The sequence below is a fragment of the Xiphias gladius genome, chromosome 2, assembly GCF_016859285.1.
Source record: "Xiphias gladius isolate SHS-SW01 ecotype Sanya breed wild chromosome 2, ASM1685928v1, whole genome shotgun sequence".
NCBI classification, from domain to species: Eukaryota; Metazoa; Chordata; class Actinopteri; order Istiophoriformes; family Xiphiidae; genus Xiphias; species Xiphias gladius.
Genome location: NC_053401.1, coordinates 20222147 through 20235520, shown reverse-complemented (window position 1 = coordinate 20235520; position 13374 = coordinate 20222147). Strand labels below are relative to the sequence as shown.

The 13374-nt window shown below is 40.4% G+C and overlaps 1 protein-coding gene across 5 annotated transcripts in view; it reads left to right on the top strand.

Moving 5' to 3' along the window:
• cnot4b (CCR4-NOT transcription complex, subunit 4b) overlaps nt 1–13135 on the top strand; it is a 37574-nt gene extending 24439 nt beyond the window's left edge. For all 5 annotated transcript variants that reach the window (XM_040146632.1, XM_040146665.1, XM_040146641.1 and 2 more), the window contains 3 exons: nt 140–742; nt 8477–8713; nt 9993–13135. In XM_040146632.1, the coding sequence (XP_040002566.1) occupies nt 140–742; nt 8477–8713; nt 9993–10279 (1127 nt within the window). In that variant the 3' untranslated portion in view covers nt 10280–13135. The remainder of the gene's footprint in view (nt 1–139; nt 743–8476; nt 8714–9992) is intronic.
• Nucleotides 13136–13374: the final 239 nt, after the last annotated feature.

Here is a 13374-nt window from a genome sequence, read left to right as displayed (position 1 = left end):
TAGAGGTGTTGGTAGGTGCATTTTTGAACTTTGGACAGCGCCAGGCCAGCTGCTTGAGGAACCCTCCGAATTTAGTGCATGAATAATCAGCCGTTCCTTTGTGAAACCTGCTCACAGCTCATCTCCTCTGTGTGTACAGATACCATCCCAGTGTCGTCGTCCACAGACTGGCAGGCAGCGTTCGGCTTCGGCTCGTCCAAACAGCAACAGGAGGACGAGCTGGGCTTTGACCCCTTCGACATCACTCGCAGGGCTCTGGCTGACCTCATAGAGAAGGAGCTCTGTGTCGAAGACAGCTTCAGCTCCTCCCTGTCACCCGGCTTCTTCCCCCACAGAACCCACAGACCCCTGCTAAATAAAGGCCTCGGGCCCACAGGGGGGCTGCCACTCTCCAACCAACTCCCACACTCTCACCATATCTCCCAGAATCAGCACCCTCACAGGGGGGGCTACAGCTCTTTGAGCTTCCCCACTCACCTTTCTTCATCATCATCGTCATCATCCTCATCGTCATCATCATCATCATCATCATCTTCATCCTCCTGCTCCTCCACCACCTTCTCCTCCCCCTCCTCCTCAGCATTTTGTCAGTCCTGGATGGGTCCCAACTCCTCTCGCAGTAACTTTGTTCATTTGAACCACACAGTCAGTCCAACAGCCTCCACCTCAAGCAGCAGCTTCGTGGACTATACCATGCTGCCGGGACACCGCAGCACTGGGCTGGGAGGAATCCCAATCACAGGTAAGACTGGATCAGCGAGGGGGGGGTCTGGGAGATCTCGCCTGCGCACATATAGTGGTGTCTAACTGTTAATGTGGATTCCAGGTGTAGATTGCTGTTTAGTGTCATTTGTTTGTTTCTAATCATTGTAGCTTTTGCAGTTTGTCAGCAGTCATGTAAGAAGGGCATAAACAGATGTAGTCAGGGCTGCAGTTGGCAGTGAAATGTTGAAATGGTAAAAACCATTTTTGACCCCCTTTGATCTATTCCATTGTTAGACTGCAGGACTGCTTTGAAGGTAGGGAAGCAGTGTATTTTTGGCCACGTGTAATATTCATAACACACCCACATCTGGATTGCCACACCCAGCCCAGTGATGCATGCCAGTGCAAGCGGGAGAACACATACCACTGAGCTGTTATCACTTATTATAGCATGTGTGTGAGTGACGCATATTTGGTCCTACTTTCAGGACTGGGAGTGAAGACAATCTATCATCTTTCTAAAGTTAGGAAATCAGTCCTATCTCTGCTGATATTTAGCAGAGCTCCAGAGCCGTACCAGCTGTTAGGGGCTGCCAGGAGATGGCGTTTGGGAGAGAAGGGGAGCTGTTCATCGATGACAACTAACTAATTAATAGATATAATTCAATACTTCAAAAATTCAATACTTTTTGATAGGTCTTGTGGGGAATGCAAAATAGAGTGCATACTCAGGCCACAAAAACCAGAATCATTGCAACCTTAGCTTTGAAACAGCAATGATATGGGCAGTAAAAAAAATCAAACTTTGATTGCTGCTACAGCTCCACAGGTAATACACAGACTTATCTATCTCTCACAACTCAGTGTGGATTTATCGAGGAAAAAAAAAACAGTTGCATTCATAAAAATTGCAGGTTTATTTATTTAAAAATGAATGAATGGCTCTATTCATTTCTTTAAAATTAGCAATAGCAGGCTTATTTTTTAAGAGATCTTGTGACAGCATATTTCCCAATTGATGACATTACGGAAATAAATCATTTCCCCACCGATGAGGTAAATTAACAGGAGGTGTAGTTGAAAGATGAGTTGGAAGTGGAACAGAGAAGATAAATTCCATGTTTTAAATGCAGGTGTGCACATAGTCCGTCTGCAAAACCATTACTTCATGTGCAATATTGCACAATACATGTAAGATACAGTGCTAACATAGGCTGGGTAAAAGGGTGTGATTGGTTAGCTGAGTCAAATTATCTAGCCTACTATCTATCTACAGATGGCTTACTGGTACATATCATTGTAAGGTTTAAGTTCAGCACTGTATTACTTTAGGTATCACACTATTACAATCGAAAACCTTGATGACTCTGTAACCTATTAAATACCTATACACATAAAGCCTAAACATAAAAAATGTTGCTATATTCTGCATTTTTTATTTTTTCCCATTGATTGATCCTTCAAACAGCAACTGTCAGAAAACTACAACTCATCATGAAATCTGCTTTGTGACTCTGAGTGTTGTAAAACACTACTACAACCTACTCTGAGGTAGGAGGGTTTTTAGTCCAACTTTGAGCGCAAGTCCTAGGAGGGACTCTGACCCCGATCCTATGCATCAGCTTGGCACTGAACATCATAGAGACACTCAGAATGCGGTGTATTCTGTTCTGTGGAGTATTTCCTCTTAAAAGGGACTGTTTCTGCAGAACATGACATCATTTTAGTGCACTGCATTGTGGGTAAACATATGTTCATTTATTGACCACTTGGTGGCAGCACGTCATTTACTGCTGCATTATTGTTACAGAGCAAACAGGTTTGCTCAGGTACATCTTGAGAATCATCTTGTTTCACACCACCAAACACAGGCCCAGTCTCATTTCTACTGGTTTCTATTTAACGGTCGCTCAACACCTGCTGTAAATGCCATCACAAGTAATCTTCTTCTTCTTCTTCTGGCTTTAGATAAAAAAAGAGATGGAAAAAGTCTTGATGGTGTGGTGGAGCTTGGTAGCAGCTACAGGGAGTAGACTGACCTGAAATCAGTTTGTAAGGAGCACTCTTACAGACATAAAAAAATGATTTTGCCTAATGAATTATCACAGTATCACAGAAAACTTCCTACGTTTTCATCAGTTCTAATTCTGGAACATGATTTTGTTTTAGTTTCAGTCTTAGTCTTTTTATAAAATATATGTTAGTTTTACATTTCGCATTTTACTCATTTGATTATTGTTTTTTTTTTTCAGTTTGAGCACGGAAGTTCATTTTTGACATTGCAAACAGTAGGCTGATAAAAAAACAAGGGGGAGGGGGTATCTTCTCAAACCAAGGTTTACTAGGTTTTCCAGAGTTTTTAACCACATCACATCATCAAACTCCATCATCCAGTGAAAACTGTGAGCTGCGTTTGTTTCAGAGGTGTGTCTGGGTGGAAAAAACAGTGAGGAGTAAAAGAAGATACCATGCATCTATGTATAAAGACTTAAATTCAAAACTTGACTGTGTGGCTTTCAGATGGCAAATGAAAAGGATGAGAAATCAAGTATTTCCAGTCGTTTCAGTGAAATGAAGTATGCTTATAGCCATATGAAGTGGTGATGCCGGATTCTGTAACAGCAGATAGCTTTAATACGACAGTACCATTTCCTTTAATGCCACTTGAGTACCTTTTCAATTATACTGTGAAAAACAAAATAAACCAAAATCAACCGCAACATTAAGCGTTCGTGGCCATAGTCATCACAATCAAATTTACTGGAGTCGTAGTATCTGCCGTTAGCTTCAAACTGTACCCTGTGAGAGACAGGGTAAAGTGCCTCTTTGACTCTTCTTCATGTTTTTCCAGGAACTTTGTACCTGGCTGTTGCCTGCTATACAGCCCGATCTCGTTGGTAGCATTCTAAACGTTGCCCCATCCCTCAGATAGATCTGAGTATATCTGCCTTCCCCTGGACTTCGGAGTTCAACTTACCGAATTCAAACTCCTAAGGATGTGACTTTGGACTTGGTGCATTCTCTGTTGAAAAAGAATTATGTTTGAGGGCAGTTATTAACACCAACATGATGTGCTTTGAATACAAGTTCTTGTGATTTTCTGTCTGCCTCAGCAGAGCCTAATGATATTTTAAGGTAGCATGGTCCTGCAGTTCCCTCCATCTAGTTTACGGTGTTAACAGTGGAAGATTTACCATGAAAATTCAGGGTAGTGTTTTTTTTTTAAATTTCAAACAGAGTAAGACAGAAGCAGCTTCTCATTTTTGACCATCGAGCGGGGATTTTGCCGGCTAAAATACCAGCATTTTCCTAGCGGATTTTATTTGCTGTAGCTAGCTAGCCAATCAACGTTAACTCTGGAAGTTTGTAGGATAATTTTCTGGAAAGACATGTATCATGCTTCATGACTGAGGCTAAATGGTAATTTGATATCATTAGATATTTTTAGTACTAAGATCACTGCCATATTAGTTTCTATGCTTACAATAGAGGTTAAAGCAAAACAGGGATTAAATTTATGCTTTATTGTTTTAATTTTAAATAGTATATTTCACTTTGAGGATGAGGACTAAGTTAAGCTGTGGTTGCTCAAGAGTCGACTTTCCCAAAATCCAGTAAAGAGCAGGATGGAGCCGCTAATGTTAGATTAATACATAGTAGCATCCAGGACTGGCATCCACACAGATGAAGAATATTAAAGAGTGAATGTGATGTGCCAGTCCTGAACGGGGCTTTTTATAAAGCTGGCAACCTCACACAATAATGCAATTTGGTAATGATATGCTCCTTTGCCATGGAACAATAGTTTACTGCTGTAGGTCGTAAGCTAATTAGCCAAGAATGCTAAAAAAAACAAAAAAAACAGCCCCAGACCAAAGTACAGATCAAGTGGACAGGGCTGTTTGCATTTGGGACTCAAAGTAAGCAGCTTCTTCTCTCTTAGATTGGAATTGTCTACTATTTCTGAGCTACAGTGATCTCATTAACAATGTATCAGAAATTAGATAACGGCTGGTAAATGAAACTAGTTGAAGAAAATGAGGCTACATTGGCAGACAACCTTCGTCTAATAGTAGTCATAAAAGATATCAGATAATTTAGTGGTAACTAATGCCTCTTTGTAAAGGAGTGGCACTGGATAACTTGGTTAGAACTGATTTTGAAGGCAGATCTTGGCCTCATGAATTAAACATTGCAGCACTTGTTTATGTGGGGATGCAAATGGCAACATAGGTGATGATGTTTATGCCAGTCATGCTTCCCTGCCTGACAGCCTGATTAAAATGAAAAAAGGGGCTTGGTGAGGGCTAAGCAAGGATCACAGGGGAATACTGAGGGAGGATTGTTTCTTATTAATCACTCAGGTTTTGGGGGTTACTGCTTGGCAGTATTTAATTGAAAGGCATAATATAATTAATATTGTCGACCTTAGACTTAATGCTTGAAGTAATGGCTATAGTAACAACACCTCAAGACATGTTGTAATAAATAATATTTCATAGCATTATCATAGTCTCTTCTATCCAGCAATCTTATAGGAAGCTAGCGGTGGGGGTTAATGAGTAAGTCGGCTAACAATCATCTTGTCAATTAGTACTTAGTATTCATAGAACCATGGTAACTGGAAAGGCTGTCTTCGTCGTGAGGCCTGCTGTCTGCAGTGTCTCATTAGACAGAGTTCTAAATTATTCCAGCTCCAAACCACAGCACGGCCATACTGCTTTTGGGCTGCAGGAGAAAACATGACAGATAAATAAGTAGCCCACTCTCCAGTCTCAGGACTTAAATCAGAACTCAGATCAGACTGACCTGGCTACATTTTTGACCACAGGCCCAGAAAACCAGTGTGGGAAATCGAATGTTCAAACAAATTGTGTGAATTTCATGAATTCAAGTTATTGATCACTATTTCATTTAAAAACATACCAGAGTTTCCTACCACTGGATAGGTGATGTAACATAATAATCAACAAAATCTGAATGTCAATGTACAGTTGTAGACTTTTCAAAACTTATAATAATACAGCTGTATCCCCCTTTTTCCAACAGCGATAGTCAAATTTTTAGACAAAGGCATTGTGTGCCTCCCTGTGTTTAGACAACATTCAGCATTTAAGAACTTTATTTTGTTTTTTACTTTTTTTTTTAATGAAAATAACGAGAGTTGAAAAAGCTTCAGATTTGTCTAGTAAGATATGGAAAAAAAAGAATGGTTTTTATATCAGTGCTGAAACTTTTCTACCCATCCCTACTGGCTGCAGGTGTCTAAATCTTGCATATTTTACCCTAGCCTACCATGCCCACATGAGTTTGTCACTATGACTGTATAATATGTGGCGACACTTAGAGACTTGTACCTGTCCCCGGCTTCAAGGCTTTACATTTTTAAGTTTAAGAGCAGAACACACAAAAGAAGTAAAGCTACACCTAGCTCTCAAGTAATGTAAATTGAGCCAGTTAAAGTGCAAATTAGCAGCGTGTGAAGCTGCTAATTCTTTCCTCATCAGATTTACTCTAACTGTGTTGTCAGATTGTGAATTGAATAGGCCTTGTTCAGACACCAGCAGCTCATTGTTTACTTTCACCACCAAGTCCAGAGTTGTCTGCCAGCACACCAGTTTTACAGGCCCCATTTGTATTTAAGGGTTCTTTATACTTGACCTGTTTGGTTTGTTTAAAAAGTACTCTGGTGCATTTGTCCGTTTGATTTGGTTTGTGTAGGATGGTGTGAAAGCAATGCAGACCAACCATGGGATTTTATGATAGTCGGTATGTGTAGGTATCACTCAAAGAGACAGTTAGAAGCTCTTTCACGTCTGTGTCCGCTGCCGTCAGTCAATTGAATAAGACGCATAGAGAGGTCTGCCTGTGGAGGGAAAGCCCGACCTCGTTCTCACGGGGCAATACTGGCAACTCTCTTCTACAGGAAGTAGCAAAGGTGCTAAATTTGCAGCACTGCCTGTAAACGCCCCCCTGATGATGTAATAGAAACTTTTTGCGCCTATTCATTAGATGAAGCAATGGCCAAGGGTGCAACTTCAGCACTTAGTCATGCAACATTCAGCTGAGCAATGGTGTAACTTTATCACCCACTCACTCACTCACTCACTCACTGACATTTGCGTTTATATGGCTGGCTCCGCTGTGATGGTCCAGCCAAAAACAAAGAGGTTAGATAGACATTGAAAAATACAGGCCCCAAAGTACAACCTCAATGCAACAAAAGTGAGTACACCTGTGATTTCCAAGGCTAATGTCATGACCAAGGTTATAAAATGACCTGTGACACCACAGCTTTCTCAATCCTCGCCTGGATTGTTGTCCAGTGTAACACAGGCTCCACTTGGTAAGGAAGTACCTGAACAAGCAAGAAACCAGACTTTGAGACTTCATAAAGGCGGGAGAGGGTACAAGACCATCAGTGGGCTGAAACACAGCTGCAGCAGTGGCTAGGAGGTACAGGAAGAGTCATACTAACAATAACATAAGGCACGGCACTGGCCTAAAAAAATTATGCCATGTACAATTCGCCATTTACGCAAGCTTGCATTGAAAAAGCAGATGGGTAAGTGCTTCAGACTTAGCACAAGGTTTATCTCTGGAAATTGGTGTTTCAGTGACTCAGACAGTACAAGAACATCACATGAAGTTATATTCTACGTACGGTGTCCAAAAAGAAAACCATTGCTCACAAAACCCCTCCAGCAAAGAGCAGCTGAAAAGAATCATCTATGAAGAATGAAAGAACATCTCTTTACAGATTTGTGCAACACTGGTATCATCCACGGCCTGTACGATCAAATAAGTCATCAAAAATAAAGGCAGGCATACAAAATATTAAAAAAATAAAAGAATGGAATCTCACTAATGAAGGGTGGGATGACTTTAGTTGCTGATTAAAATTGAACTTTTCGTTATTGTTCAATTAGTCAAACATTTCTACTTTTTCAAATGAACTGGCTTCATTCTTCTTGCACTTTGGCTAAAAACAAATAAAATGATTTTAAACAGATAGGATTTGTAATCACTTAACATTTTAATGACATTGACCAAAGGTGTACTAAGTTTTGTTGTATAGTCTATGGCCAATAATGTTTTACTGCTGGTTAATTGGTTTCATTTCAGCATATGTTTGCTTTATATTCTCCAGCACCGGAGGAACCACCACCAAGTATCAAGTCTAGGTACATTTAGCCTTTGGAACATAAATTAATAATGATCTTGTCCTATATTGGCCAAAAAATATTTGTAAAATGTTTGAGTACTGTCTTGACAATGCGCCTTATGTCTTTGGTGGCCAGCCCTTGCTTGAGAAGCCAAAAAAAAGTTTAAGACAGTTCACTAGAGAGTTCACCTTTTCAGAAGTCTTGTCACAGTTCTCTTTACCAACATGTCCACAACACGGACAACATTTGTCTACCAACAAGAAAACATTGTCACTCAGAAGACACTAACCTAAAAAAAAAAAAACACAAAGAGCAGCATTGCAGTATGGATCACTATTGTCTTTGACGTATCATTTATATATTTATTTATTTATGTATGTATGTGGCATAAACCTTTATAAAAGATTCCTTTGTAACGGAAATAAGAGCACTTCATTTTTGCATGGGTTACAGTTTCATTTTGTGCACTTGGAATTACTCTATGCAAAAATAACTACATATTCCGTATACATCCTTATGTAGGATAGCTGCAAATATGTAACCACAACAGCGCTAGTCAACCCTGTCTTCTGCATTTGGCTTCCTCTCTCCCTGTCTTCATGCAGAAAACGGAAGTTTTGTAGAGAGTATAAATGTGAAGGAATGGCAGGATGGCCTCAGAGCGCTGTTGCCAAACATCAACATCAATTTTGGAGGTCTGCCTAACTCCTCGTCTTCCTCGTCATCATCCTCCTCCTCATCCAGCGTCAACCACACGGGGGCACCCGGGATTTCTGGGAGTGTTTCCCACAGCCTCCGTTGGGACGGCACGGCCAGCTGGATGGACCCAGCCATCATCACAGGTAGGAACCAGGTCCTGCTCAGGGACACTTGATTTATCATAAAGTACAATGATAATGAGCTTTTAAAAGCTATGTGCTCAATCCAAGGAGTATCTAAAAGAACATGGAGCTAGTATGGTACTCAAAACACCTCGCTATCAGATTTAAAAAAAAAACGTAACTAACACTGGAGATCAGAGTTTACACAACTCAATGTAAGTTGGAAAATTGCAGTAATTGATGAACCTGGAATATAGCTGGCTCCATCTGGCATGTCACAGGTTCCTGGAGAGCATCCTGCATCACTTCCCTTGACCTAAGACACACCATGTTTAGTTACACCTTTACCAGCGCTGCCTGCTTAATTTGCATGTTGAGGTCCGATACCAACACGGGCAGAGTCAAGACAACAAGTAGACTCATCAGTAGCAGGAAAATGCAAAAGCCCGTGATCAGGTGTCATAATCATTATAATGCTAATGATCACTATATCGTTATAGTGTCATGAGGTACGAATGCTACAAGTGCCAAGGGGACATGGTAAATTCAAATTCCTTGTACAAGGAGGACTTACCTGTAGGTATAGAAAACAGGACATGCCAATCCATCATTAAAATGGATTCAAATCCAAAACTCCATGTAAAACACTAGGTTCAACATAATTTGAAAGCAACTAATTTATAAAGAATATTCAATTTTGTTTGAGTATTCATGTTCAAAACCAGGGACTACAACTTGCATAGGAGATTTGAGAAGCATAGGATACATCGTTGTGAATCAATTATTTGTCACTCACCCGGTTAAAGCTCCACTAATTGTTTTTTAATATTAATGTTTAATCACTATGTATAAAGTGAAAGGGGTCACTTGCAGCAAAAAAAGAGAACCGTGATACTTAGTAACTTTGCAATATTTTTTTAAAGTTTGCAAGGAAAACATATTGACTATTGACACAATAGTCAGTTGGGCTGAAGACTATAGGTTTGAAAAGTTTCCTTGTGGGTAATGTAGGCTCTATCCATCGTGAGTCTGACAGTGTTATAGGAGTGCAATGCTAAATCAATGGAGTACTCTTCATGACAGATCCTTTGTGGATGTAATTGTACTACATCGCTGATTCGTTTAATCTTGTTTGTGAGGAATTAAAAAAATAGTAAACCCCAAAACATCCCAGTAATTTGAGATTCGGCAAATAGAGCATTTAGGCATCAAAATAAAATCGAATTTATTTATCGGTATTTTAAAATGATTAAACTTTAAACAGCTGTATCTGATTGCAGTATTGCCTTGTCCTCTGCAGGGATCCCAGCCTCAGGTGGCAACAGTCTGGACTCTCTTCAAGATGACAGTCCTCCACACTGGCTCAAATCCCTGCAGACGCTCACAGAAATGGATGCCCCGTCCAGCTCCGCCTCACAAAACGGCCCCTTTGGGGTCCCGCACCCACCCCACAGAGCTGTCTGGGCACGCTACCCAACCCCCACCAGCCAGTTCCACTCTCCACCACCAGGTTTCCAGACAGCCTTCAGACCCCCAACACAGACCCAGGCAGACCTGCTACAGAGTGCCGCCATTGACCGCCACTAGGGACTGTTAACACACACACACACACACACACACACACACACACACACACACACACACACACACACACACAACCACACACAACCACACACAGCCACCTGAATGACACCGAATCAGCAGATAAAGAGTACAAAACTATTAACAACTAATAAGATAACATAATATTTTAATTCCTCTGAGCTCTTGTGTTTCTTGTCTTGGTTTCTGATTGGTCGCTGGAGTTGGTCTAAGCACGCTACCACAGCCACACTATCTGAATACATCATGATCACAAAGGTCTACTGAATCAGAAGCATATTCACTCTGTTAGGACAAGAATCAGAAGCAATTTCCAGAGTCCGAAAAAGTTTTGGTAATCACAAGGTGAATTACAGCCATCATATTGAGGAAGTGTGTTTGAGAGATGCTTTGGAATAAAAACAGCTGATTTATGTGATGTTTTAAAGCATGATTGAGCATGCCTCTCAATAAGTCCATTCCTGTTAGTCTTTGTGTCTGGGTCGGAAGACTCCAAGTTTCAAAATTTAAAAAAATCTGGGTATATGTCTCTGTAGCCCAATCCTCACCTCTGCTTGAGGCTCGAGGCTCAAGGCTCAAGGCTACATTAGCTGCCACTAGCATAACACAACCCAGCTGCAAGTTGTTGAATTGTGTTGTAGGTACTGTAGACACCAGGTTTTGCAAAAGGAGAATAATGTGTGGAATAAAAAAGACAATATCTCTGGTTCTTTTGCATCAGTTTTGATCCTTCTTATTTAAGCAGTCCATTGTGAGTCTGACAATGTTTTACGAGTGCAATGCTAAATCAGTGGAGTACTCGTTTTCATTCACTGGATCAAAGCAATTGGGCAAAAAATTGGAAAAAAGCTAAGCCTTATCTTTGATGAGAAGAGATACAAGACTTGTGTTCACATTGAAGTCTCCACTACAGTGTGGGATGGACTTCACAAAGGACGATGACATGGTTCTGTTTCTACTACAATGGGTGTCTGCATACATTTACGTGTTCCCACATCGGTGTGTATGGTCCTCAGGGTCACACACTTTGGGCTGTGACCCCCATAGATGGTCCCTCATGGACACACCCTTGCAGATTTGGGCATAAAGTATGATTTGTGTGTAAGGAATGCAGTGCTTCTTACAGAGCAGTAAATAGGTTAGAGTCTCTTCTATAGACTTAAAATTTTGCAAGGCAAAAGCACGAAGTGTATATCTGTGGAGCCCCGTGTGGCTGCTCAGAGAATCTTCACCCTGTGAACCCCTGGAGATGGCAAAGCCTGTGTATCAAAGGGTTGAAACTAGACAGACAACTGCATCAGGATGTGAAGTGTCTCGCCTCAGATTAGGTTTAGCTCAGTGTCAGCTGTCTACAGAGACCCTGTCCATGGTTCAAGATTTATATGACAGTTTAAAGCCTCAACTCATGAGAGTCGGGTCCCTGTACATTTAAACCATTTGATTTCACCAGTAGAATGATAGCAGGGGAAAAAAAATCACCCCTTTCACGTTCAGCAGAGCACAGAAGCAAGAAAAAAAAGAACTTCAATTCTCTCTTTTTAACTTGCATTTAAAAACCAAAATGTGTTTTCCCATGTGGGTGGGCAAATACAGACACAGACAAATACAGCTTGTAAGCATTTAAGGACCAATGACCTGAGGCGCTGTTGATGAGGGGGTTAAGCTTGTGCGTCTGTAGGCGGTCTCCTGCAGCTAAGACAAGGGTCTGAATCGTCAAAAAAAAAAACAAACCAAAAAAATTGCTCCTGGCTTCTGCTCCTGGCTTGCAACCAGGACAGCATGTCGTCAGCCACCCACCCGACCCTATTATCTGTTTTTGATTTAAATATACCAATAGGCTGTATTTGTATATATTGTATACCATCAATACAATAGTACAATATGACGCTCATGGGGGTTCTGCGTAGGCGGAGGGCCCACCTACAGTCATCTTCTGTTTTGGTTTCCTGATTGTAAATCATATTGGGACATCAGGCTGTGTTATTGTCTCTGTTTTTTTTTTTAACAAAACGAAAAAAAACCTTTTTTTTAGCATTCTTGCTTTTTCTGCTGTCAGCAGAAAACAGTATTTGATCTCAGCTACATGTCAAAATCTAATAATCAAGTTTTTAATTGGATTGGGCAGGAACAGCAGGAGACTCGAATGAATCAAACAGTTACTTTCACAGGATTCCTGAAGTAGGTCCTACTTCAGTGATATTTGACGACTTTTTTTTTTTTCCTTTAGAAGATCAGTTGAATCTTGAGGCAGTGTGTGCTGGGATAGTTGAGCTTCAGACCAACCCAAACATTCAGTAACATGAGCTGCACATTAGTGGTCGACCGATATTGGTATTTCCATGGCCGATGCCGATATTAGAGAGCAGGGCGGGCGATGGCCGTCATATAATGCAGTGTACATTATAACATAACATGATATACATAAACTCTAGCCAGTAATGTTTCTGGAGTAGATTTGCTTACATTCAGAATGGGAGAAATGTGTTAACATTTAGAAAAGATGATGGTGACTGAGGAAATGTAGGCAACATTTATAGCAGGGTGCATGAAAGGGGCTCAAAACTAACTTTTCCACCACCTTCCCAAAACTGTCCCAAATTGTATTTTGTATGTTTTTTTATGTTTGTTGACAGACTCATTTACAAGCCAAATAGCCAATCTAAGTGATCAGACACATTAAAAATGATAACTTTGTTCACTCGCATTGCATAACCTGCTCATACAGTCTTGGTCGAAATTATTGGCATTTTAAGTGCAATAAGAACTTAAGTATATCTTCAGAAATAAATGCAAATTAACCAATTTTGTATAATATGAATATTTAATAAAATGTCCAAAGGTAGTGAACAACAAAAAAATATATATATATTATCATGTAGTGAAATAAAAAATACAGACATAAAATGTACGCTTGACACAATTATTGGCACCATTTCAATGAATGTAAATTAGTTCCTCAAACAAAATAAAAAACAAATAAGACTCACCTTTGCTTAATTTTCAGTGTTCACATGACCTGAATTAACCAATTAATGATGGTTTTACAGAAGAGAAAGCTGTGTAAGAACATCAGAAATGCT